The sequence below is a fragment of the Hylaeus volcanicus genome, chromosome 7 (assembly GCF_026283585.1).
Source record: "Hylaeus volcanicus isolate JK05 chromosome 7, UHH_iyHylVolc1.0_haploid, whole genome shotgun sequence".
Lineage (NCBI taxonomy): Eukaryota > Metazoa > Arthropoda > Insecta > Hymenoptera > Colletidae > Hylaeus > Hylaeus volcanicus.
The window spans coordinates 15,422,578-15,449,992 of record NC_071982.1 but is presented as its reverse complement, the minus strand read 5'-3'; the positions used below and the strand labels follow the sequence as shown (position 1 = coordinate 15,449,992).

General features: G+C 40.3%; 3 protein-coding genes across 6 annotated transcripts; 1 reads left to right on the top strand and 2 right to left on the bottom strand.

Moving 5' to 3' along the window:
* Nucleotides 1-95: 95 nt before the first annotated feature.
* LOC128879906 (tubulin polyglutamylase TTLL5) lies at nt 96-27,415 on the top strand. Its single transcript, XM_054129465.1, has 15 exons — nt 96-320; nt 10,436-10,609; nt 10,911-10,994; nt 11,076-11,199; nt 20,221-20,327; nt 20,699-20,912; nt 21,210-21,466; nt 21,544-21,743; nt 21,834-22,063; nt 22,133-22,328; nt 22,402-22,567; nt 22,643-22,783; nt 22,870-23,020; nt 23,084-23,250; nt 23,312-27,415. Exons 2-15 carry the CDS (start codon nt 10,443-10,445, stop codon nt 23,529-23,531), a joined length of 2,424 nt encoding a protein of 807 aa, XP_053985440.1. The 5' UTR covers nt 96-320; nt 10,436-10,442; the 3' UTR covers nt 23,532-27,415.
* LOC128879910 (uncharacterized) lies at nt 5,293-10,408 on the bottom strand. The gene is made up of 4 exons (XM_054129479.1): nt 9,832-10,408; nt 8,339-9,044; nt 6,592-6,757; nt 5,293-6,181 (listed from the first exon to the last, which is right to left on the bottom strand). The coding sequence occupies exons 2-4, from the start codon at nt 8,720-8,722 to the stop codon at nt 5,772-5,774; spliced, it is 960 nt and encodes a 319-aa protein (XP_053985454.1). The 5' UTR covers nt 8,723-9,044; nt 9,832-10,408; the 3' UTR covers nt 5,293-5,771.
* On the bottom strand, nt 11,257-19,245 carry LOC128879907 (uncharacterized). 4 transcript variants are annotated; one of them, XM_054129466.1, is made up of 2 exons: nt 16,933-18,387; nt 11,257-13,665 (listed from the first exon to the last, which is right to left on the bottom strand). In XM_054129466.1, exon 2 carries the CDS (start codon nt 13,646-13,648, stop codon nt 11,906-11,908), a length of 1,743 nt encoding a protein of 580 aa, XP_053985441.1. In that variant the 5' UTR covers nt 13,649-13,665; nt 16,933-18,387; the 3' UTR covers nt 11,257-11,905. The 4 variants fall into 4 exon arrangements, 3 of the variants coding, with proteins under 3 accessions (XP_053985441.1, XP_053985444.1, XP_053985442.1); XM_054129469.1 differs by lacking the exon at nt 16,933-18,387 and adding an exon at nt 14,286-15,404; XM_054129467.1 differs by lacking the exon at nt 16,933-18,387 and adding an exon at nt 13,916-13,935.

The window sequence follows — 27,415 nt, the reverse complement described above, 5'->3', positions numbered from 1 at the left end:
ATTTTCCTTAATATATAAATACCGATAATAAAAATCAGTTTTACAACGCTTGGATTCTAAATGTCAACGTTGTGTACAAATACAATGAAAGGCGTGGCTAGCGTTGCTAAGGTAAAGCAAAAACTTTTGTTCGGGCATGTACATACCCCATTAGTTCTTCTCTCAGTTGGTAGAGGCAGTCCTGGTCGTACTGCCATACGGTATGGCTGCGGTTTGTCGAAGTTTTCTCCTTATTCCGATATAATTTGAAGCAAACCATTGATAGTGATGTTTTACTCGCGTGGATGTTCATTAAAAACTAATCGTCCTTTCGAATGTTGGTGAGTACTGTCACATAATTCATTTAAGTATATCTATTTTAATATGTTTGTCGAGCACGCGGCCAGCACGCCGTCTGCCAGGGTGACAAGCATCATCCTTTTCATCTCAGCTGGGTTGATGGACCGTTTGCTTTGATAGCTTTTGTAGTGTTTTTTTTTTTATTGTTTCCGTTTCTGTTAAAGTGTTAGAATTTCATGGACTTTATTTATTTCGTTGAAAAATGTATATCGTCTATTCAAATGGCGATATTCCATCGTAATACTGTCTAATTAAGAATCGAATATATTTATTATACAATGAATTTTTAAGTTTTGGCCATCTTGGAGAATTTTGGATCGTAGACTCGTCTCTATTTTCGTGACATTTGAGGAGAACCGTTGGAAATCTCCGACGACATTCGTTTTCGGTTTTTCAGCATTTTCATTTCAAAGCAGTGTGTATTTTTATGTATTCTATTATTGTCTCGCAGTAGATTTCTTAAATGCTAGAAAAACATTTGGGGTGATACGTATATGTATGTTGTTGACGCAAATTTCGTATTTGACTGAACAAGTTTACTTGAATGTGAAACAAAGACATGTAGTTCTTGGTGGAAAGATCTAATCTTAAGAATAAACAGTATAAAATAAGTAAATGTTGACAATTAGAATACAGTATCGAATGCAACGAAAACAGTGTAATTAAAGTTTCAGTGTAGATCAATCTCTATTGTACTTGTAATTTCATTTACCGTTCCCTGGACGATCCATGCATGTTAATTTATCGACTGTTCCCGTAAATCGTCGCGATACGAACTTCTTATCGTAAATGTAATCAAAATATCGCCTGACCTTCTTTGCAAACGTGTTTCTAAATTTGTTAACGCGTCAATGACAAAATTGATGCATTACACGATAATGGACGACTAATTACAAATTCGAAGAAACTTGCACGTACCGTTCTAATGTGTAATCGCATCTTTCACCGGCGGCACAGGAAATAATGTACGATTACAGAACCATAAACGGTAGCGAGATTCCTATCTCGATCAACGACCGTGCAATTGTTAAAAGAGAAAATCGTGTCGATGGGGTTATTAGAACAGAAATGAACGCGATTTGGAAATTCGAGACTCTACTTTGAGCTAGTCTACTGCATATTCGATAAACGAGAAGTTGGAACGGAACGCGTGTGGTCGACTAGCGTTACGGAACAATTCTTTGTTCGACGTTTGCTTCGAAGGGTTGGCGAAAGTATTTCTGCCTATTCGTACTATTTTTCGGTGAGATCTTGGTCATTTTTAACCATAGTTCGTCGCGTCTTCAAGAAAAGAGACGTATACATTTCAATTGATAATTAAGGTTCATTTCACGTGTCGTGAAGTCACGATTCTTAATGCGTCTGTAATTAGAATATCATGATAGTAGTGGCGGACCTAGACTCATCAGGGACCTAAGCTAATTATTAAGAGTGACTCTTCTTTTCAAAAATATTTCGTATGGCATTAGTATCGAGGGATAGATTCGTCCCTGACGATATTTACCAACAGTTTTCACGGTAATGCTTGTGACATTCAACGACGCGGCATTAAAACTCGTAACTTTAGGATCCTATGAAAATGGACCTTTTCACTATCGTTACAACAGGTCGCAGAGACTCATATCGTATGACAAATTGTTACTTCCGTGGCCTCTGCGAGGGACAACGCTCCTCCAGTCAACCTAACTCGAATTTTCCACTTGTTTGCTTCGTCAAATGAATGATGTATTCACGTATCTTATAAATAAGTAGATCACGCAAGGAAACCGGTCGTGAAAAGCTCTTAGTAATTTTTTCTTTTTTATCAAATTGACGTACATGCTACTGACTTGAACTTGCTGTTGCCATTTGACGATCGTTAGCGTTGTTTATTGAATATTCATACCCGTTGAATGCTTAGAAACTATACACCTACTAGCGAATTCATTCCCATATAAAGTATGTATAAACGTGGCTTCATTGTCGTACGAGTCGATGCTATTTAACCTTTGAATTCGCAAAGAAAAATAGTCGGAAGGATGTTCACTTTGGAGTGAACTTTATATATAGTTTTGTTTATCCAGAGACGTTAGAGGGATTCCAATGTCAGCTTCGTGTTTTGTGTCGTAGTTTTTTTTTTTCCTAACGACGACTTTCGAAGACAGTTATAGCGAAGATTGAGAAATATTGAAAGCGATCTTTGGTGTAAAATAATTCTTGTTAGTTTGAGTGTTGCATAGAGTAATAGCAAAGCGTTTGTTTGCTGTTGTGTGAGTAGATTTATAGGTTCGTGCATGAAACCTGTGAGAAGTGTTTTCTCTAGCTAGCGCAATTTGTCAAAATTGGAATCCTATTGGCGAGCGCCAGGACGATACAATAGCGTCAGTGGCGCACCCAGGGGCGTACAAAGGGGCATTCAACGTGGATTCTCGGTTGCATTCTTCTCGCGAGCAAACAGTACATGAAAAAGTATGTATGTCTTTTAACACGTTCATCGCCACATCACCCATATATGGGTGACAGGGATTTTCACTAAGGAATTTAAAAATTAATTCTGAACATCATGTGTTAGATAAAAACAAGTCTGAATAGGATTCGTGAATTTTGATCAGGTTGTAAACCTGAATACTAACTCGAAAGGTTAGATTACACAGTTTCCAATTGTATAAGAATAAAATTTTAGCTGAATAAGTATTTCCATGAGTATGACTGGCACTGAAAGTGTTAACAAGACTGTATCCAAACGGCTGAATGGGTGACCACGAAACTTCATATTTAATCATTACACCGGAGGTCCTTATCTGGAGATCTGATTCGATCCCAAACAAAATCGGTTCATAGACAACAATACATAGTTGCGTCTTATAGCGTTCCCTCTTCTCTAATATACAGTGGGTGTAGAATGTATTCGTACACCGATCAATTTCCCAAAAAACTTTTGTGTAAAATTGTAGTTTCTTAACTTCTTTTTTTGTAATCAATGATATTTTACATATTCTCGGAAGTCTCTAAGGTAAATATAGTCCAAACAACATTTACTAGTTAATAAAATTTGTGAAATTAACAAAAAAATGCGAAAAGTGGGTGAAAGTATAAAAGCAACAAGTATTTGTACGATTCTTATGACGAACCATTTACAGTAGTACACAAAACATTAAATTTCCAGTAAAGCACTTTTAAACAGTTGCGCAAATACTTATTGCTTCAACATTTCTATCGATTAATTGTTTTTTTCTTCTTAATTTCGCAACTTACATAAATAGCTATTTTTTTTTGTAATCTATCTATTCTAGAGATTTCGGAGAATATGTAGAATGTCATTGTTTATAAAAAAAATAAGTTAATAAATTACAATTTTACACAGTCTTTTTGGAAATTGATCGGTGTACGAATACTTTCTACACCCACTGTATATTCGTTATTTGCAACAATTTAAGAAAATGTTCTGTATAAATTTCGAAAGAAATCCAATTTTAAAAAGTGCAGCAAGCTTTTCTCCTATCTCCTCTAATTAACTCTCATAAATTGTTAGAATGCCACCCACTCGTCTCTGTTAATTTTCAAGTTGCACCCCTTGGTTAAATCGCTGGGTGCGTCACTGAATAGCGTACCCCGTGTATCGTGACCGTGCCAAATCGAGAACGAAACACCAAAATAGTCGATCGAGCGAAACGTGACGAGACACGGTTAATTGTCCACCGTGAGAAGCGACGATTCACGATACACGTTTGCACATATCCGTCGCGTGGGTCCAATGATGCAACCAACGAGGTACCGTTGGTCACTTCCGGGTCATTCGATGGTCGCATTCACCGGCCGCTTTATCATTCGACTGGGCCACTATCGGAAATACCTGTTGGCGGTCTCGAGAACGAGTGGGAGGATTATGTCTGTATCGCGGCTTGTTTGCTACCGCGATCAGGATCCCCTTACTGCATTTGCATATATAATCTGCAAGCTCGAAAGCTACCGGGGCTTTTCTTCTCGCATTTCATGCGGTGATCGATAGTTCCGTAAACCGTTCCGGGTCATTCTACGCGAAACTGGACACTCCTTCAGGCAACATTTACTCAACTGCACTGTAACTTGGATCTGGTGTTGTCTTAACGACATTTCGAGGCTATTTTACAAGACTTTCTGAAATTTTACGGGTAATTAAAAAATACTGGTACTGTTTCTGTAATGTTAGGCGTAGAAGTTAATTCTACGCCTTTGTAATCAATTAATTTTAACTCCAAGAATTAGAGTTAGTAGAAATACTTACTTCTCATTTTATTATATTAAAATACAATCTTCTAAATCCTCAACTTAATGTCCTTGAATCGATAGAAGATTGTAAAATGACGAGTAAGTATATCTGTTTAAGCTAGAGCTATCAATGAGTAGATACAAAGAATTAATTTCTACTCCTAATAAATCATAAATGTCGAAGTAACAGGTGAGAATTGAAATTTTTTTTAAACATCTTTCAAATTTAGGAATACCCAAGGACAACGTGATGAATTTTCGGTGAAATTGCAAGTGGTACTTTAAAGAGTGTCCGATTTCATTTGGAATGGCCCGTTCGTGAAATCAGGCGGCGAAAAAGACCCAAGGTGGGGGAAATTCACCTAAACTTGTTACCATTCGTGCGATGAGAATCGATCGGTGATTTGCCCGGGAGGATCGCGTGTTCCATGCATCACGGAAACTTAGGTTTTAATTACACCGCCGAGAACAGAGGTTAACAACTCCTATTAACCAACTTCCTTGCGGCGCTAACGATTCACTTACTCGAATAGTCGAGTGTGGCGGATTTCACGCGAAGCTGGGACACTACCTTTTCTTTAGAAAGACTCTGATACCATTCACAGAGCAAACTGAATCGCGGCGAGCTCTTTTAATTCGCGTACTGCCGTTTGAAGCTCGTTCGCCTCGTTTCCATTTCGTTTACCGTATAACGGATCGACAATTTCTCGGTGAATAGACTGTGGATGTTTATGCAAATTCGTATTTTAATACATTCCGACGAAGGGTAGAAATTTGTATTAAAGTATTTTTACGCGTTTCCGCACACCCTTGTATATTCACGTATGTCACAAATGCATGAATATTCACAGTTTGGTAATTAAAGTTTGACGACGAATCTTGCGAAGTCGTAAAACTTAATTAAAAAGCACGTTTTTCCAATTATCATTTTCTTAATTTTCGTCTACTTACCACACTATACACTCTACCAAAGTATCGATCTATCCAGATCACCTTCGTTACCTAGATCGCTGTGCCGATTTCGAAAAGACTGGCCTTCTCAGGAAAAGTATGCATAGTGCCTATGTATTTGTACAACGTAACAGAGTACACACGTATCCTTAGCGGAGTGTGATAAAAATCGGACGAAATTGCCTTGTTGCGAGCTTTTTACACTTTTTACATTGTCACGACACCGAACAACCCCTGTTCGTTTCTTGCTCGTGTCAGGAACGCGTTGCTACGGTGATGGAGAGGTTGCGAGTAGGTCGACCAACGTCGGTCAGCACAATGTCGTTGCTGAGGTAGCTGATCAGGATCGTGGACGAGTCGCGGTCGGATCGTCTCCTCAGGAAGTAGTACAAGGGCTCCCAGTTCTTCGAACCGGCACAGATCGAGCAGATCGTCTGCCGGTCCTCTTCCGTGATCTGACTGATGCACTTGATGAAGGTGCAGAACTGCAAACTCGTCGCTGGGGCGTTGAAGGTTCTGAGCTGCTGGCCCATGCCGGCCAGGAGCCGATAGAATTTCCGACCGCGGAATCTGTTACCGAGTATATTGATCGTGTGCAAATTGCGGCACCTCTCCAGTATGCGGATCAGCTGAGCAGAGCGTAGGTACAGTTTCGACGTCGAGCCTGCGTAGGTAAAATCAGAGATCGTGGCCGCTTGTTTGGCAACATGTGTTTTGGGAGGAGGTCTGTTGTTTGATATTCAACGAACGCTGAAGCTTGACTTCAAAAGCGTTCCGCGAATGGATGTTCTCTTTCGACACGTTTCCAAACAAGAGCGTTGCGTTTGCTCGGCTGTTGAAAGAGAACGTTTTTAAAGCAACGCATTGTTTAATATTCGACTAACGAACGAAGCTCTGTTTTACAACGGGGTTGCGCGTCAAACGGATCTCTTTCAACACGGCACTAAAGTCGAATGCGATATTCTCTGTTGTGTGGCAACGCGGTGAAAGGGAGTTTTTGTAACCCAGGCTAAAGACTGATACTTTGATAAACAAGTAAATTTGATTGTAGAATGTCGATGACTGCAATGGAACCTGTGCAATTGGTAACGTGCAACTCCTCGAGCCTTTTGTTCGTGATCGGTAACTGTCGCAGGATTTCGTCGCAGTCCGCTCTGACGCTTATGCTGAACGTCCTCAGCAAGGGCATCCTCTTCAGCTCCGTGATCACCTTCATAGTGTCCTGTTCGTTGTTCGTCACCTGGAATTAGCATTGTACCATCTTTCGTTTGTGATTCGTCAGGTTACAGGTTTTAGCAGAGTTACAGTAGTGTCCCTCGGGTTGAGACTCGGTTGGGAATCTAGTGGTCTCAACCGGGTAGGCAAGAATCACTCCCATCGGGTTTATTCCATGTGTTCGCGTGGCTTCCGGGTATTAAACAGCTGTATTCTGTTGGGAAAGCATTCTGTCGTTTCACCAGCATCGCGGTTAGCTTCATCGGAGAACCAGATGACGAGGTACGCGCTGATACGGATACGTTTTCTGCGGTTATCATCTATTTAAGGCACCGATGCTCATGTAACGGATCAGTGGTCAACGACCGCGGATCATTTATTGGTTAGCACGATCGATTGGAAACATTGAAAAGAATGTACTCGACAAACCAACTGAACCAGCTCATAAATGCTTTACAAACACTATTAACCCTTTCGGTACTACTCCCGCCTATAGGCGACATCCACGAAACGAGTTCGATTACTAGACTGCGGATCTTTATGCACTTATAGGAAATTTGAATGTGCAAGAACCTACAAAATGCAAACAATATGGAAGAATATAAAAAAGACTGAAAGTAAAGTTCATGTTATACTATTTGCAGAATAAAATAAATTCCTATTTAGGTTCAATTTTTCTAGGCATGCTCGCGAAGATTTTATTTTGCATAAAGATCCGCAGTCTAGTGATTACTTTCTATACTATGCATTACAAAACTAGAAAAGTTTAGTGTCAATCATGCTCGAGATTTCTACAAATGGCGCAAAACACGTTCTCGCGGCTGACGCTGCCGTACGGTGCAACCACTCTTGTGGAAAACTTTCTCGTGCCACGAATGTATAACCGCGGCCAGCTCTTCCGTACCGAAAGGGTTAATTGTAGGGGTGTGCGGGATCCCGGTCGGGACGGGAATTCCTCCCGGGATCGGGATGGAATCCCGAGAATTTCAAAATCCCGAATACATCCGGGATTTCCGTAAATTTCCGGGATCCTGAAACCATTTGGGATTCCCGAGTGTTGAATTATAAACATATAATTTGACTTCAAATAAGTGAATCTAGCGTTGAGAGACACTGCCCTTTTCTCTGTAATTTAGAGTATCGGACTGGCACCACCAGGTCTGAAGACCCTTAACTGTTCGTCGTCGAAGGCCAGGGTAATAAACAGAGCGCAGGCAGAATTTTCTTTCTTTAAGTGAACGCTAGATTTCTCTTCCTTGTATGCCTGAGTTTTCAGTTTAGTTCTCGTCCGTTCCTTGAACAGTAAACGTGTCCTTCCGAGCCATTTGAATAAACGTAGAATTCAAACTTATTAAAAAAACTCATTTATTACACCCATATCCAATACCGAGAATTTCGAGATCCCGTAAATGTTCGGGATTCCCGGGAATTTCGACATCCCGTACATTTGGATTGCTGAAATTTTCAAGAATAACAACACTTTCGGAAATCCCAGATATTATTCTATATCCTGTACATTGTCGAGATCCCGTACATTCTCGGGAATCCCGCACACCCCTAGTTAATTGTAATTTTTCGCTATACGACTCGAGCATTATTCGATTACCTCGTAAGTTCGCCACAGAAATGGGTCGCGCGCAAGTTGCTCGAAGTATAAAGAGAGGCGTCTGACTGTGCACAGGTCCTTGTACGCGAGGTAGGAGAGGATTTTGAAGATGATCTCCACTGGTAACGAAGCGATTCCCGTCGTAGGGAACGATGCCGTGTCCACGATCCACGCAGTGCACTTGTTACCGATTTTGGCACGCTTCCTAATGGGCTCTCGAGTGATCGTCGCAGACACGTCCATCCTCGTTGCGTTTCCATTGTTACGCGCTCGTCCTCTCACATCGTCCTCTGGCCGTAGGCAATGTTTACGGTCGCGGTGCTCGCCATTTTCCTTTCTTTTGGGTTTACTGCATCGAGCAGATGGGACTGGAAATTTTGACATCTGTCAGACGTATCATCCGCCCATCGCTTTTGTTTTCACTCGAACGATAAATGGCGTCTACCGTTCGTACATTCTTCCAGTTGTTTATATTTTTGCTTTCTTTACTTCTGTCCTGTGCTCGTCTGATTCACGAGACATTTTTCGACGGGGAATCGATTAAATTGAGGAATTCTTCCCTTACGTTAGGTGTGGGGTTAGGCGAACGTGTGCTATGATAACAACGGACACGTTTGTGCGTCACCTGCTTTTTACTTCCGTTGGGGTGTTACTGTGGAAACACGAGGTGTTCTCATTTTTCAACGAGAGTGACATTGAAGAAATCCTAGTAAAACAAACAAAGTTAACAAAGTCGAACCTCTACTACGAGCAAACTATTGATGCTACATGTGCCCCTTGAAGCCATACTACTTTCACCAATAAACGCTTCCACCCGTTACATAAACTAGCAAAGGCGTTAAAAGCCTCTTTCCACTGAGCCACCCTCCATCGATCACTGATCAAATCGAGATCAAGAAGGAAAAAAGATTCTAATTGTAACTATCCATCAATCGAGTGGAACAGTTTTATCGTTGAAGACAGATGCTTGGCGATATAGCATTCGCAGACTTATTAAATATTGAACGAGTACATTTATGAAACAGTCCCTGAATTCAATGTATATTCAAGGAAAAACGACTCGAATCGATAGATGGCGTACGGTTCCAATATTTGAACACCGATGCTGTTTCGACCGACCTGTCCTTCCACGGAACACGATCTTCAGGTTTTAATCGTGGACGCCGGTTTCTCTTTAATTTTCTTTCATCGCGCACCTTGATCCGATTACCCACATAAACTCGCCCAGTCTGGCAAGAGTCAAGGTGCAGCTACATCGCGGTTATATTTGCCACCCATTAACATTCCAGCGCCAGAAGAGCAAAGTGCACGGAAACGCAGAACGGAAAATCGATGCCAGCTATAAGTATGCGACTTAACGCGAACAAGTAGAACAAGCTAAACTTGTTCTAATAGAATCCCATTTTTTTGCGACTTTCAAACTTTCCTGTGTCAAACAGAAGATAAGCTCAAAAGATTCAAAAAGCAAAAGCTCAGATTTCTTCTTCACTCACAAATTAATTGAAGATAATTAGGAGGTAGAATTCTTTAGACGGAGCGCGAGATTCTTCTAAACGGCCCCTGTGCGACAGCACAGGTTGTACGTTCATGAGAAGTCGACGCCGAGTACAGTCGAAACAAAGCCAATCGACTCGAGGTAGAACCAGAGATTATGGCAGAACAGGAACTCTGTCGGCGCAGCGAATGCCAGCGACGCGGGTGGCGCTTACTAATTCGTTGGCTTCGTTGGTTTTCGCTGGCACAGTTATCGACGTTTTTGTCGAAGCGTGTAATTACACGCCCAAAACGAACAACATGGGAAACGCGAACGCTAATGCTCTCTCGTTACGCTGAATGCGTCGTTAACAAGATTGACGTTGCACATGCTATGCCCTCGAGAGACTTTCCCTTCGAACTGACGATCCTCGATCGACGATGATCTCATTAACGTTCGACGATGAGACAGGTCGTTGGGAAACGAGTTTATCTAGATCTCAAATATCGAGACATAGATTCTTTATGATTAAGTTAAGATTATAGGCAATTGAGAACTGTCTCAATAAATAAATGAACATGAATGTTTATGATTAAAGAATATTTTTCCTTGTAAAATTCCAGATACATCATGTTGTCCCAAACGAAGAGCAACACGACTGGAAAGCTGGAAGGGAAACGACCAAAGGAGCTGATGTCGTCCTCCAGTCTTTCTGGTATGTCACAGTTGTCAAACAGCAGCGAAGAAACACTGGAACCCCTTGTACATAGGCCGCACAAATCCGAAACGTTGCAAAGGTACGAATGAAAGTTCGAAGAACCACTAACGCAAGTTTCAATACTTCATTTCCGCGATACGTTCGTTTTCTCTTGTTATCTAATACCTCGTTAATCAAATGTGTAACGCATTAAGCTGAACTGTAAATAATTCAAGTGGAAAGTATTTCATAGAAACGTATACTTTTTTACCGACGTCTGATAAGCGCTCTATAGAACTACGTTACCAAAGGAAACCTTTTCCGTGTATCCACTTGTTTCGTTTTCAACATTCTCATTTTCCCGCGCTTTATGTTACGATTTTTGTAATATGCTCTTGCAGCACAACAAAGGACAAGAGTCCTCAGCACAACGAATGGCTATTGAATGGTCCAACTGGAAACAAAACATCTATTCTACGTTTCAAGTGAGTTACAAAAGTAACATCTACATTCTCGTGATTCTATCGTCGTTACACATTTCATTGTGTTTATTAATTATTTTTCAGATGTTCCGCGTTAGCAACACCTCCAGAAGAACCACCAGCGAGGAAGTTACATATGACCTATAAGATTTTTCAAACGGATACAAAGCTCATCAATCTCTTGCTGCAATCCCATGGCTTAATAGAGGTGAGTTGTTTTTGTATTTATATGAAATAACAGACTTCGAAACAAAACGGCCCAACATTTTCTGTAAGGAATTTTTATTATGATCGGATGCCATGTACCACTCAGTTTTCAATTGTCATTCGATACAAATATATACAAAATTTACATTATTTTCGACTCGAAAAGAAATTCATTCCGTTTGTCAATATGTTTTATTATATCATTTGTTTCGTCATTAAAATCGCATTTATTATGGAAACATTGACTTTTTTGTACAGGCAGAGATATTTTAAATTTTAGACTTAGTATTATATATTTTGATTTATTTGTTAGATTAGTATTAATGTATAGTAAGTTACTATGACATGGAATAGCCCTATACATTTCTTCGCGTTACACGTAATACATTATTATTGCATGTTATTTCAACATTTATAATCGTAACCAAACACGGAGTCGAACAGTATACATATTTTTCTAAGAAAACGATCTATTATTCTTTTTAGATTTACGGTTTCATTTATGTTTACCTAATACGTAACAAACTTTTCTTCGTATTTTTAAAAAAATACAAATTGTCTTATGTTCATTAAGAAAATGTTTAATACTGACAATTTTACAGTCTATTAAAGAATAACAGATCCGAATTAAATGGCAATTGCTGGTTCATGAATCGAACTTTTATGGAGCTAATTTTATTATTAGTACAGTAGGTGTAGTAAGTCTGTTATTGAATACAGTTGCTCCAAAACCAATGTGCTCCTGGACATAGATCCACATCCAAATTTGCCCGAATCAGTGTCGTCCTTAGCATCCTAACGCCTTCACAGTCTAAACCCCAGTTCGCCAAATTTCCAATTTTTCGTAATCTTCTACAGTTTTTAAACATATTTAGCACGGTCGTTGCTGACACTTTACTGACCTCGTATATATAAAAACAAGTCAGATTTTGTACTAAACTATTTTCACACTTATCAGATTTTCTCGAATGTCTGTGCTTATTCGACGCACTCAACAACTTTTCCAAATGTTCGTTTGTAAGATCGAAGCAGCTATGAACATGCAATGCTGTCAACTGTGGAGCTAACAAAAGAATTTTTGTTATCGCGACAGCGCTTACTATGCATCCCAATTGAATCTTCTTCAAACTTTTCAGCGGTGGGGGATCGGGTCCTTCGTTCCAAATTGTATTCGAACCATCGTTAGTGAATGTTCTGAGGTTGCAGCAACTGCTGAAAATTTCTTTCAAGTCCACTTGTATAGGATTCTCGTGTTGAGCTATTCTGAGATTAAGTTCGCGTAAATTGTGACCGTTCGTGCGAAGATAGTCGTAGAAACCGTCCAGCCATTCTTTTTGAGGTGGTATACTGTGCACACTTAGAGAAGTAACGTAAGGGAATAGTCGCAAAGCTTCAGGCGGATGATGAGGTTCCGAAATGTGTAACTTTTCCACTTTTGGACATGCCTGCGCCAAAAGTTCCAAACGAACTGGCGTGGTTCTGCAACTTCTCGCTTGAGTTAGGCTAAACGAAGTTTTAAATCCAACTAGCCCTTTGCTCATGATTTCCACCACTCTTCCCATATGGCTATACTCTGCCAAGGATTCCAATTGTGGAACATGTACCAAAGCCAGAAGTACTCCTGCACTGGTCACCCCAGTGTTTGCAACATTGAGTACTCTGAGTGTATCGCAGAGAAAGTTTCTGCTCTCATAATATTCCAATAGCACCCCATGCTTTTCCTTCTTTTGCGACGTAGAATTCTTCATCTTTAATTTAGAAAGCAATGTTTTCAAACGAGACCAACTGGTAGGTTCTTGCGTTGCTGCATGAGGCACCTTATCTCTAAGTTCTACTTGCAACAACAATTGCTTTAATCCTATGTCTGTCACTTGTCTGGAACAGGCTACATCCAAAAGTACCAGTTTTGGACAAGCCTTTCCTACAACTTGAAGCACCACATCACTGGCTATGTTACGCAGAGTCAGACTTACCAGATTTTTCATATTCACAAGTGCAGATCTCAGTAATTTACAGTCTAATCTTAGTAGAGCTGAACGTGCAAACTCCAAAGATTCTAGTCCAATTCCTTCTGTCGCGAGTAGTTTTAACAAAGATGTCTGATGACTACATCCATAGTAACAACAGAGATTCACTTTCAACTGCTTTATATCATGCCCAAGAAGCAGGGCCAGTAGATACAAAGGAGCTGGTCCAGAAATTAATGTTGATCCATCAGATGCAGGCCCGTATAACATTTTCGATGTCTCCTCTACAACTTGAGACCTTAAACGTGCTGGCAGAGCATTTATATAGTAAGGTCTGATAGTCTGCTTAGCGTAAGCCAACACTTGTGCGGTGGATGACTCTTGTGAAAGCACCTGAAGCCTTCGGCACGTTCCGTCGAGCTGTTGACACACACGTCCCAAACTAAGCCCCTCTAGGGAGTTAGGCTGACGGTGGCCAGGCATCTTCTCTTGTTCATTCACTGTAATGTGTGATACATTTATCAATGTATAATAACAATAATAATACAGTAATGATTTCAATATTTATAAGAAGATTAGGACTAGGTTGTTATAATGTTCGTATATTTGTATGTTAAAGAAAGTTATTATTGTCAAGTATTATGAAATTGTGCATGAAGGGTTAGTAATCGAAATAATGTTAGTGTTATGATTTTGAGGTTAAGTATGTTCGAAACGCATTAGGTAAGTTTCCTTTTCTTAGACACTAACACAAACGTCGGAGATATATTATCCAGACCGTATTAATTGACAGAAGCAAAGTAAACAACTTTCCTACGTAACTAGCAGTAGTAAAAAACTCTCGCTTTCATTCGCGTTTTAGACGAGAGGACGCCCTGCTTTTGTTCTATCATATTTCTTACGAAATTACATGCTAAGGAATTAAAAAGGACATGAAGGGGTTGTTATTGTCATTAGAAATGGGACGATTGGTAAGTAGACACGGGTATTTGACGAGACAGCGAAACGAGTGCTTTGACATTTAATTAAAATTCAAATTTATTCTATAACTATTTTTGCACTCGAAGCAGACGATATATATTTACATATATGTATATGTAGATCAGTGATAGAAGATTACCACTGTTCGAAACAATTAGAGGACCATGTTTCCCGCCATTTTACTTGTGCGAAGCAAATCTCGTATCATTTACGATAATATTTTTAGACTAACCAATCTACTGGCATGTCTGAGTATTTTGCAATACATTCCGTGTTCTAATGATAGTTTATATTGCATATCATCGCACGCAATTAGGTAAATACGTCATCAACCGGTTGTTATTCGACATTTTTATCCAGATAAGAAATGTTCCTACGTCATTAGTGAATTAGAAGAAAAAATGCTTTGCAGCATTAACTCTCGAGACGATATCGAGGCTGTGACAATATTTTTAGGGGCATAAGTGAAATTCGAGATTGAATTATTACAACTCAACCTCGTTAAATTCGATAAAAGAAATGTATTCATGCGCACACATGCTCGTTTCTCCTTCGTTATTCCCTGTGTCGTGATATATCTATCAGGGAAACTAGAAAACGTGCTTCGCTTTTAAGACGCAGCATCGTGCTTTACAAAGCTAATAAACAGGCATAGTTATTACTTTCGTGCCTCCGCTGTTTGTCATCCGACATTTTCCGTTTCAATAATACGAGGAATGCTAATTTATTACCTAACATATCGCGCCTGAAAATAACCATAATCGACTGAATTATTTGACCACATAGTATAACCTACAAAAACAGGATATTCGGTCGGTACAGTCACGAATCGACGACCACGTCCATAATTCGTCCATAGGTAGAAATTGCATTAAAAGATAGCGATCGTTTTACTTCTTATTTTAATTTGAGGGAGCGAAATAGGTGAGAACGTTCCACGAGCTCGCAATTAGTTGAAACTCGAGCTTCGTCTTCGACACGCGAGCGTACATAAATAGATCCACGATAATCCAAGCGATTCCCATATTCGAGGTACTGATCCACCTTTAGCTCATGCATTCCGATTCTCTAACTATTTGTTTGAAAATTTATCGCGATCGTAATTGAAATAAATATTAGGTAGCACTTTATCAGAGGTGAACATCCTACGCTCTCCATCGCCTTTATTTTTAGCATTCCCTTAAATTTGATTTTATCACGCGTTCCAATGTAGTTAAACGCGTCACTAATGACTAGCCTAGTTATAAATACAGTAGATTCGTGAAATGTGTTGGTCGTTTTCACGTAGGAGGATGGCGTTGAGAACGATTGAAGGAAACGAGTCCGCGCGGCAACTACAGAGAGATTCGAATTGGCGACGACGCCACGGCCTTCCGCCGAACTTGGAAATCATCCCAAGCAGAGCACGTGACGCTCGGCAACGTTGAAATCAGAACAATAACGCAAATGATGCACGCCAGGCTCTGCCGCGTGAGTCGTTCACACGATCTGTTACATAAAAGCAAACACAACGAATCCGACGCACGCCGCTGCGACACTTTCACTGGACCATTTTTTTTCGTTCATTCTACTTGCGAGCAATCGACGCTACTTTCTAGTAACGGTATTTAAAACCGCCTGACACTATGCGTGCGCGTTTCTACACCGATCGATGTAATTAGAAAACAATCGTATGATCAATGTGTATTGTACTTTATTTAGTTTCTGAGATTCAACTTACAAACGAAAGCATTCAATGTTTTGATAAAAGTAAGAATGGATATTCATGCGATCAACGCTTCTCCACATTTAGAATAACAATAATGTTGCTCGTGAATAATAAATAATTTGCAGAATAAAGAAATGTTATCGATCATTCATGAATAAATCCCGAGGTTTATTCATTACGCTGTTTTCAGCAGCGTACTTTACGTCTCGATTGTTTAACGATTCAAGGTATACCAAACGTATGCTGTCCACGCATCGCGGCTGGAGTTGAACGATACAAAGGAGACTTTGACTGTTTTGGATACAGAAGACAGATTTTGAAAACAGCTGTAGGCTCATGCGCGCGCGATTCAGTTCAAGAAGTACGAGTGTTTCCCTTGAGAGGAGTACATTGTTTTCCTACCACTTTTGTCTATCACCGATTTTTACTGCGATTTAATCAGTGTACACATCGTATGCGTTCATCATCTTTAAAACATGATAGTACTCTACATCTCTGATACGGTGAAATATTATAAACAACAATCTAAGAAAAATGCGTGTTATCGTTAGAGTATACAAGATATCAAAGGACAGGATTTTACTTAGGCAGCCTGTATATTTATTTCCTATTAAACTAACGACTGACGCGAATCTAGCCACGTGCAATTCACGATCCCAAATACTCTGATTGTCATAGATGAGTCCCTTTCGCTAAGACTGCAGACACGCACATGCAGTAATTAATTTGGACAGGAACAGATACGATTAATGATCGCATTCAGGAGTAGGTAGTTAGGCGTAGGATGTCTAAAGGGAGCCAAGACAAGGATACAGAAAATTCTGTGCAATTATCGTAGTTTCCTTTCTTCAAGATCACACGAAAGATTATAGCACAGCAGTCAACGAACGCAGCAGGAAGAAGCGATTGAATACAGTCCGTCAGGTTTTTAAGTAGAGGAGATGCATCGAAATCGCTGGGTGGAGATTTTAGTGCCGTTTTCTAAGAAAGCATAAAGAGTTTCAGGAAAGCAACGTTGAGGATTGTCGTTAGTGGTAAGAGAAATGATTGAAAAGATAGTCAGGCGTCAGGTGCCTACCTTGAAACAAGCAAGTCCCCTACGGATGTCTCCTGAGCTACAGCTCGTGCTAGACTGCCATCATCACGGAATTGCATGCGCTGCTGGCTCGACTCGTCCCGATTCGGTTGAGTTCGCTTCGTCTCGTCTGACATCGACCTGATTCGCCTCGAGTCGGCTGGCCTCGGTGCAACTCGGTTCGGCTCTCGACCTCGTCATTTAGCTTTCTGGTTGTCCACCACATACAGTAGCACACTTCTGCGTGCGACTGAACGTGTTCGACCACTCTGCTGCCCCTTTCGCCAAAGAGACATTAAAACACACTCGTTTATTTATTTATTGACCCGCCGCGATTGTAGGATATCTCGCGATTTAATAAAGAGGGACTCATTTCTGAGAAGAGCACTCTACTTATCCTCTCGAGCGATCGTTGGTGGTCGAGTACCGACGTTAGATAATGTGTATATAAAGTAATTTCGGGATAGCAGTGTAAATAATTAAAATGTTGATTTTACAGCGAGTTAATTTTAAATGAACTTTTTCTTTACCCTAATTGAATACACATAAAGCAAGGCAATCCCTCATCAAAATTGTAGATTCTTTGGCGAATTAACTCTCGTCTGGATACTAGTTTCAACGAATTTTTAAACGTTGTTTATTCATTATGAAATCTTGAATATAATTCACCTTGCTCCGCAGACTGCAAGTCTCGCGTTTAACCATCCGAGATAAGGAGCACGCCATCGTTCGCGCGATCTACGCATGTAGATCGTATCGATTGACTCCGATCAAGATCGACCTCGTCGTAATTCGATGCCGTTCGGTTACGATTCGACGCCACTCGAGTTCTAATAAACTTTGTTAGGCGATCGCCGTTTCCACGAAATCTTTGACGTCGTCTCGCGAGTTTCCGTTAATCATCGTTTAAGAAAAAAAAAAAAATAGATTAAAACGTAGACACGTTAACCGATCAATTACTTGATTCACGAGGACGTTCTTCTTTTAGAGTTTAGACGTCTGGTGAACCTGAGAAATGCGGAAACGAATTATGGACGCTTTACGATGCAGAAACGTTTTGTTGCAATTTCGTACAGGTAAGGAAAATAGGAAATAGCGTGGAGATAAGATAGGGGGTGTACTGCAGATGTAGGCTTCATATAAGGGGAAAATTAGGGCAGTTTACAAGGTATGAAGCAAGTTCTGCATAAGATGCGCGTGGTTACCCCCATTACTTGGATTTACTCGTCTTCTATCAGGTTGGGAAGAGAAGGACCAATATGGACGACTTAGTTGCGTGCTTGGAGGGGATATCGAGGTAACCACGCGCCTCTTAGACAGGATTCGTCCTAATTGGTGCCTTATACCACACTTTCCATGCTACAAGGAGCGGAAGTAAGGAGAAGGGTCGCGATGATGTTGCTCGACGACTTCCCCGTAGGCTACGTGACCGTGAACACGCACAGGCTCGTTGACTTTTCGTTTCATTTATCGATGCAGACTCTCTTGTTCCGCCCATTCGCAGCATAATGGACTCGCGTTTGCGTCACGAATACCGGGATAACATTGGATAGTTAAATGATCGAACAAATACGCATTGGAAACGATTCTCTTCTATTCGCGCGTTGTTTCTTCAAGTTCAACCACAGGGCGGAGAACCTCAACACCTCTGTAATTATCAAGGAAGCAGCTCTCCCCCCACCCCCTCTCTCTCTCTCTGTTTCCCCATGCAGTAATCGATGTTGCAATAATCGAGGTCCCTTTAACATCTCCAGAGAAATTATTCGAAATTGTACGTTCGTCGACAGTCCGAGGAAGTCAAGGAACACCAGACCACAGCTCGCGAAGGTTAGGCCCTAAGGCTACGAATCGACTCGACTCGAAGGCTCCTGGCCTCGTTAGCGTCGTTCTTGATAGCGTCGATCGGTGTCGAGGATCGATCGAAAAGAGAACTGCACTCGCCTCGGAGCAATGCGGAAATTAAATAAGAAATCCGCCGACAGCTACCCAGGGACACGGTATACGTTGCACGTAGACCGATTTCTACGGATATTCTACATCGCACGAGACTCCCGTGGTTCGGAGGACCGGTTAATTTTTCAGTCACGGACCTTTCCAAACGCGACCCTCAAACGTTATCCCACCATGGGTCCGTCTGTGTCCTCACCTGTTGTTCGTCATAGTCTATAACGCAAACCCCGAGCTGGAAATTACGTTCACGTTTCGTCGACTGTTTATGCTTTGTACCAGATGTTCCTGCTCCTTTCCCCTCGTGGGAGCTTCTTAGTTCCTGTTATTTCGTTAGATTACTCAGGGGCTAATTACTCATTTAAGAGAGTATCTCAGCTTATTGTTAGTCGTGCGAACAAACATTCTTCAAAAAGGGACTACGCAAGATCACTTTTAGTAGATTTAATTTGGATTACCTACCTTACTCCCTTAATTCATTATGAACTCTTATTCCTTTTTTAAATTTCTTATTTCCTAATAAGGAGTACTAAATTCAAATCTGTTTATCTGGATCGATAACTAATACTGGCCAGGAAGTAAGTTGGAGCTATCGAGATGGCTCCAAAGGGCATCTCTGATGGTATCGTTACGATGGTTGGTAACTAGTCGATCTCGTTACTATCTCGATCATGGTTTACGATCGCTGTTTGTTTGATCGTAAAGCTACGAACTATGTACCGGTGTGAGTCATCGAGTCGAGACGCCATCCACCGTTGATTTATGGACGCCATTACCGCGTTATTCATGAACGTTAAAAGCGATCGTGGTAGATACGCTTCCACCGTTTAACCCTTTGCACTCCACAGACGCCGCTACGGCGACCCATGCACGTAATGTGCACCACCACTCGGTTAGAGTTTATGGTAATCCAATTTGAGTGGAGCCAACAGTTCGCGTATTCGTGTAATCTGAAGCACAGGTTTCATTCAAACGACCCGGTATTGCGCACTTCTCGTCAGTAATCTCCTCTTTGGACAATGACTCTTGATCCGTGTTTTGTCGCGCAAAAGCGTCCTTCGCGGTGATTAGCAGTCCGTCGGCGTGTATACATATGTATACGCCTGGACACATTGTTCCTACGAAAAGTAACCGCAAGGTCGCAACGAAGGCGATGGCGATGGCAATGGCAATGGCGATGGCGATCCGCGTGAACAGGAATGCAGAGCGAATATTAAAGCCTCCGGCGACACTTCCACGTTCTGGTAAATCCGCTGGATGTTTACGAGCGATATCAGAATGCGTTTCACGCCTGATCGCGTCGAGAACAACAGGATGCTAAATCGATAACGGTTTTTGTTTCAGGTGTCTATCAACGAGTCGGAATTCAACATCCTGTGGATGGGGAATCATCCGAAGCCGGACATTCTTCGCAATCTGATGCCTCATCAGAAAGTGAATCATTTCCCAAGGTACAGAGTAGTGTTGATGCGTTGTTAAAAAATTATTCAAGAAACTCCAGGTAAAATTACTTGGACTTGGTTGTTAAGGATCTAAGTTAGTCACTTGGTAAATGTATATTGCTCACAATCTAACCGGAGGAATACTTTTCTGGGCAATTAAGGGGAATGAATGGAAATTGATGCGCGGAATGAGAGGATCACTGTACTTATACATGCTTTATACATTAGTTGCATAAAAGAACTACCGAGAACAGCATGTGTTTGTTAAATGTACTGTATCTTCGAGATTGGAGGAGGAAGTATTTTAGTAATTAACACTGAAATTATAGCCAAGCTGAACAACTGTTGACTCGTTCCAACTCTCTGTTACTTCATTTCAGGTCGTACGAAATCACGCGGAAGGACCGCCTGTACAAGAACATCGAAGCGATGCAACGCAGCAAAGGTCTAAGAAACCTGGACTTCATACCTCAAACCTTCCTACTGCCCAGCGAGTCGAGGGAATTGCTCACTGCGCATTTCAGGTATCGCGGACCCTGGATTGTCAAACCTAAAGCCAGTTCCCGCGGACGTGGCATTTATATTGTTAACAGTGTGAGCATAATAATTTTTAGATACGAGTTTAGGTTACGTGGCCTACACCGCATGTTTCTCGCGCTTTTCACCCACGATGGTCGCTTCATTTTTAACGAAAGACTCTACTCAATGTCTGCATGTTCCTCCATCTCTTCTATGCGTTTGTCGATAGGGAGGATCTGTTCATCAATTACATCACCCTGTAACGCCCAAAGCTTCTTTGACCTAGCGTGATGTAATTAATGAAGGGTACCCGCGTGTTCATATGCAATTTCATCAGCTACCAATACAGACTGTATCACGTTTCGCTTGCAGCCGGAGAAGATCCTTACGGATGAGTCTGTGATCGTTGCACAATACATAAACAATCCCCTTCTGGTCGACGGGCACAAATGCGATCTACGGCTGTACGTCGCCGTAACGAATTACGATCCGCTGTTGATATATCTGTACGAAGAGGGTCTGGTCAGATTCGCCACGGTCAAGTACGATGGTGGTAATCAGTACGTTTGGAATCCTTGCATGCATCTGTGCAATTACAGCATCAACAAATTCCACGTAGATTACGTCAAGTAAGCAACATCTGTACCATTTGCATCGTGTAGATTCCGAACCTGGACTTTGCTTAGCATTTTCACGTTTTCTGCAGAAGCGAGGACCCAGACGCTGAAGATGTGGGTCACAAGTGGACATTGTCGGCGTTGCTCAGACATTTGCGCTCTATGGGGCAAGACACGGAGTCGCTGATGCAACGCATAGAAGATATTATAATAAAATCGATCCTCGCGACCGCCTCTGGTATCGTTAGCGGCGTTAAGCAATTTGTCAAGCATCCAGAGACCTGTTTTGGTATGTTATGAAGACTATCACGCTAAGACTTGGTTTAGAGTCATGGTTTAAGGCCATTTTGTGATACATGTTTTGTTTTGTTTTTTTTAGAACTGTTTGGCTTCGACATTCTTATTGACGACACGTTGAAGCCATGGCTACTAGAAGTGAATTTAACGCCCTCGTTGGGGTGCGATTCGCCGCTCGACGTTAGACTGAAATCGGCTTTGATAGCCGATCTGCTCACCCTAGTTGGCATACCTGCGGTTGATCCAATTTTACGGCCACAAACTGTACATCTGAATCGAGCTACTGTTACCTCTACTAAAAGAATAGCTAGCGTAAGTTCCCCTTCGCGATTTTATCATCGTCAGTTGAGCTCGTATAAATTAGCATCTCGCTATTTCTAGTGTAGGAGAGTACACTCCGCTGAGACGTTGTCGCAAAGGAAGAAAAACGTAAACAAAAGCAATATAAATAAAACTGGATTAACAAGCGAACAGCAACGGATAGTAGCGTCTGCGAAGGCGCAGTTTGAACGACGAGGAGGATTCGTTCGTATATTTCCTAGTCCAAAATCGTGGGAAATGTACTCGCAATATTTAGGTAAATATGAATATTTATTATTATCTGTTGTGTTTCTATTGATTTTGTACTCGGTATTGTTCTGTATTTACAGATCCAACCACGGGGATACCAGTAGTTTCGGATCCATTAGGACCAGGCAGAGTTCCGCAACACGTTAACGCTAATTACAATCTTATGTTGCACGAACAATTGTTCCCTGCAGCTAGTCGCACTACTGGCTTCATCATCCCTGAAGTCACTCTGGACAGACTATCTAGGTATGTTCATAGAAACGTTCAAAACTCCATAATTTATCGTATATGTATCATACAATTCGTAATAATTTAATGCAGATATGAAAGATACGAGAGAGCTTTGGTAAAGGGTCACAAACAAAGCTTGGATCGCGGTGATAGCAAAGAAAACATGGACACCGATAAGCATAAGTATAAGAGTCAAGTGGTGCAATCCATGCACGATGGAAATAAACTTAGGTAGGTCATTGGAACATAAGACAGATCAGTTTGTATCTCTGAATTAAGTGAGGTGTTTGTTTATTGCGTAACAAAACTCGTTTTAGTCCTGGAGAAGCTAGAAAAGCCTTCGGTTTATACTTAGGCCACATATTGCGTAAGATATCGCAATCCAATGCTGACCCAGCGTGCTGCGAACTTGTGATAAAATTTCTTCAGCAGTCAGCTAGTAATTTAAGAACACCTTTCTTCTTCACGGTAAGCCACACACACATACCTGCAAACTGTCAGGGTCTTTTATTTCCTTATTCTCTCACACAGTTACCAAGCAGTAAATTAAGCGACAAAGATCGTGCTGCTGTTACTGCTAAGCAGCTGTCAGACTTTTTACATCTGTACAATCGAGAAACGGATCTTTACGCTGATACGGTGGATCGTCCTCGCACCGTTCCCAATAGGCTTTTCCAGAAATTCTTGGCCGCTGCAAGGTAAGTTTCCACTCGACCTCTTTCAATCATCTTTCAATTTATTAATTTAATTACCAATTAGCGAAGCGGACTTGGACGATATATTGATTCTGCAAACGAGACTGTACAAGTGTGCCCACAGCTTCTTAGGGAGAAGCGGCTTCGCAGGGAGCCTGCCAGGTCCTAATTTATTGGGCTCCCTGCCGCACATTACATCTCGCGTGTATTCAAATGCCGCCACCAGTGAGCAGTGTAAATGTAATCAGTCTATTATCAGGCCTACGAAAGCTCCGCGTACATAGCTGAGCTACAATCTGTGAATATCTGTTATAGCCGTGTTAGTTCGTTAAGATACTAAATACGGCTGTTCTAGGACTTCCCAGCACAAGTGGACAATCATCCACACATACACTCATACGCAGACACAATCTGAACGTTTCCCATCGAGAGTAAGCACAGAAAACATCACAAAGCTAATATTTTGGGTACGCTTCGAGAGCGCTTTAATGTTTGCTTATAATTGTTAAGCTAGACAAGTTCGTTATACGATACTTCCAACGAATATTCTCGAGCCTTCTTAAGGAAGTTTTTCTATAGTGTTCACAATTAAGTACACGTTCTTGTATGACGGTTTTACCTTAAAGCTAGTCTTCGGCATCATTGCTGGATAGAAATGTCTCGAGGATCAACATCCATCGAGCGTAGATTTCGCGAGTTTTATCGTACGAAACTGGTGGCCAATTGAATTGGAACATTTTTAGGATAAAATCTTTGAACAATTATCGAATATTAACAAAGATAGGTTATGTCGGCCTATTGAGCAGGCGATCAATGTTTGATTCTTAAAACGTGACAAGCTCACCGATTATTTACATCGCGAAAAATATTAAAATTTTCTTGCTTTAAATCGAAAACAAGAACGAACTTAATCTATCGTTCTTTCCGAACTATGTTTGCGAATGTTCGTCATCGTTGGATTGTGTACGTTTATTTACACTAACCAGTCGATTAGTTTTAACTAGTTCGCACTAAGTTTTATTACCATCAATTTCAGAGGCAGCTTAGTATTACGTAACGACTACCATATTTAATAATTCTAACAAACATGTTCCTACTTAACTATACTTTGTTTGGTGAGAGCAATGTTTTTTTTTTCTCTTATTTATGCATAGTTTCATTAAATGTCTTTACTCATCTAGTCAAATTAAAAGGCAGAAACGTAACTGGCAGTTATAATGTTTTAATTCTTTTTGTTTTTTTTTTGTACGATTATTTTGTTGTATGTTCAAATTGTATATTATTTAAGAACATTTCGTCTGAAAGTTTCAATTCGTCCAACAACGGATATATAGTTGCTAGGCGTAAGATATAAATGTTAACAGTTTATACACAAAACATTCAACGAATCGATTTAAAGTGAACGGACGGTGTAGCGTTAATTTGGTTAAGAATTATCCGCGTGATCAAGTATCTCGAAGTGCAATAGGTGATAAGAGTACAGTTAACGAACTCGAGCGAGAATTGTTATTAAGATAAAACAAAAATGTACTTTTCGCGGCGATGATGGTACAACCACTCGCACAATGACTTATGTCGTGGTTCGGTGACGCGCTTAACGATATTACCTTTCCTGTGAATTGAGTTCAAATGAGACGCACGCGTCGTCCACAGGATTTTTTACTGTGGCTCGACGATGGAAATAAAAATGAGAAATGTATGGTTTGGCAGGTACCAATCCAGTAGAGTAAAATTGTCGTATCCATCCATGTAATGCCGTCAGTGTTTAATACACAAGGATTTGCAGCTTAGAATTCCAAAGAATATATTTCAGTCGCATATTTTGCAGGCTTTGTCATCCACAGCATATTCATTGTACGCGATTCGACGGTCATATATCGCAGGCTTTCTCACCTGTAACATTCATTATATGCAACGATGTTCGTGTATTTTCATTTCCGTTGCTAGATCCAGTTGGATCCAGCTTGAATCATTGGTAGAACACAAACTCAACTCATTTGCTGTGATACGAATGCATACGATGGATAGATATCAACCCTTTGCGGACTTGCGTCTTGCTCCAAAATGCCCGTCCGCGAAGGGTTGAGCGAAACGTAGTATCTTGCACCATCATTATTCAGTATATTAAATGTTGCAGTGAGTTGATCTCACGTAAAGTGAATAAAAACGGTCCTAACGTTGTCTTTGCTAAACGGTTCTAATGTTATCCTTTGCTAGTTGGGCACAAAGGAAGGTATACTATCGTACATTGAGACATACAGAAATATTGTTGATACCATTATTGTATTCATAGCGCGACGCATTGGAATCGGCTTCTTCTGGCATTATTCATTTTTATTTCGAATTTTATAGAAGTGTCCCTGCATGAAGAAATTATGCAACGAATAAGCTTAAAACTATGGCGCTAAATGCCGATTATGTAATCATGTTCACCTTCTCTCATCGCATTGAATCGTATTGTTTTTCTTTTTTATAATAACTTGAATTTTATCGATAAGAATTGGGCGAAATTACTCGATTTGTTTTCTAACATGTGAACAATTGTGTTATAGTCTCTTTTTATTTATAGCGTAAGATATACTTCATCTTTAAAGATTCATTGGTTAAAGTATTATTTCACATAAGAGAAATTAATATATTTATTTAAACGAGGGATATTATGTTTAGTTTAATATTTTATTTAAATTGTACACGTTCAAATGTTACCTTTCATTGCTTGAATTTATATCTGCATCTTGCATAGAATATCTCTTTAACAAAATATACATGCATATCTGTTCCATCTCGAGGTTTGCGTCCATTATAAATGTGTAAGAAGCTTCGTCATCTTAATTTAAGGTTATCATGTAGAGAAGTACGTACTGCCATTATTTTGTAAATGTATCTTTTCTTTGTTATCCTAATATATTTTTGATGTCATGGACGATTTGATTTTATAGCGAAACCTTTGTGTGACGAAAACGTGTAAATCATAAACAGCCAAGATCCACAAAACTTATTGTTTACAATTGTATTCCTGACAAACATATGTACGGCGATGTCAAATGCTTTACTTAATCGAGTATGTACTATTTTCGAGTCAAAGCATCAGAGATAATTAAATCTTGCATAAGAAGCCTGTCCAGACTCCAAGTGAAGAGTTCTGAGTTACAAGACTACCGTTTCCCTATGCAGAGGTTTCTTATTTCACCCTCCAAGGTAATCTTGGTCGAAGGGTTAGTAATTAACACTTGTTACGTTTAAACAGATGACGAGTAAGGCGTGAGAGTTTACATGAGTTTTTAATATATTACAAATATTAAATGAACTATATGACATATATATTATTATTGTACTTAAATTTTCACAAGCTGTTAAGCGAAGAGCCTTCTGTAATTGTGTACGTTTGCAATGAGAGTCATTTGTTGTGTTGTATGACAGTATGTATGTTAGTAAAGTTGCGAGAAGGTACAGATATCAATTCACGCGTAAAATTGAAGTTTGCTTCGTGTCTTTATGCAGTAAGTTAATTATTTTGAGCGTGTATGCTCGTAAAACTTTGCAGATCAACTTGGTATAATCGAAGGTTACGCTGTATCGGTATTTTTCAATGTTTTCCATAGAGAATGGTGAATGCAAGAACTTTTATCTAACGAAGAAGAATCAAAGGAGGAGATTGTAAAATACTCGATGATGATTAAACGATGAAATTATTTGAGTCGATGAAATTAGCAGATGTATATAAAACGAAGAAAAAAAAGAAAGAAATTGTCAATACATACCTCTGTGTTGCGTACGCGACACTCCCTTCCTACCTGTGATTTGTAAAATTTACTAGTCAGCTTACTGCATTTACTATGAATAGAATAATTGCTATGTACAACTATTTTATTATAACCTAATATATAAAAGAAGAAAATGGTTACTCGGTATTATGACAACTGCGTTGAAACGCGAACGGGGAACATCGCGACCGAAATAATTGTAATTTATAAACAAATTGAATCTCGTTAATGCCTATTGTTTCGTCGGTTGCTGTAGGGCCGAGTTATCACGCAGCCTTTTTAGATCTTAAATATTCGAATGATATCGAAAGGCATCGATTGTATGTACCTACAAGCATACGTATTTTCGCATTGTAAAGTTATCTTCAATTTCAAGTATTGGAAATAAAAAGTAATAACTCGAA

Coding starts and splice junctions, on each gene's coding strand:
- LOC128879910 (XM_054129479.1), bottom strand. CDS start 8,722: ATGTCAAAATTTCCAGTCCCATCTGCTCGATGCAGTAAACCCAAAAGA. Junction 6,758..8,338: donor TTCTGTGGCGAACTTACGAG/GTAATCGAATAA, acceptor TGCTAATTCCAG/GTGACGAACAACGAACAGGA. Junction 6,182..6,591: donor GCACGTTACCAATTGCACAG/GTTCCATTGCAG, acceptor TTACCTACGCAG/GCTCGACGTCGAAACTGTAC.
- LOC128879906 (XM_054129465.1), top strand. CDS start 10,443: ATGTTGTCCCAAACGAAGAGCAACACGACTGGAAAGCTGGAAGGGAAA. Junction 20,328..20,698: donor AAAGTGAATCATTTCCCAAG/GTACAGAGTAGT, acceptor ACTTCATTTCAG/GTCGTACGAAATCACGCGGA. Junction 22,064..22,132: donor CTACTAAAAGAATAGCTAGC/GTAAGTTCCCCT, acceptor CGCTATTTCTAG/TGTAGGAGAGTACACTCCGC.
- LOC128879907 (XM_054129466.1), bottom strand. CDS start 13,648: ATGCCTGGCCACCGTCAGCCTAACTCCCTAGAGGGGCTTAGTTTGGGA.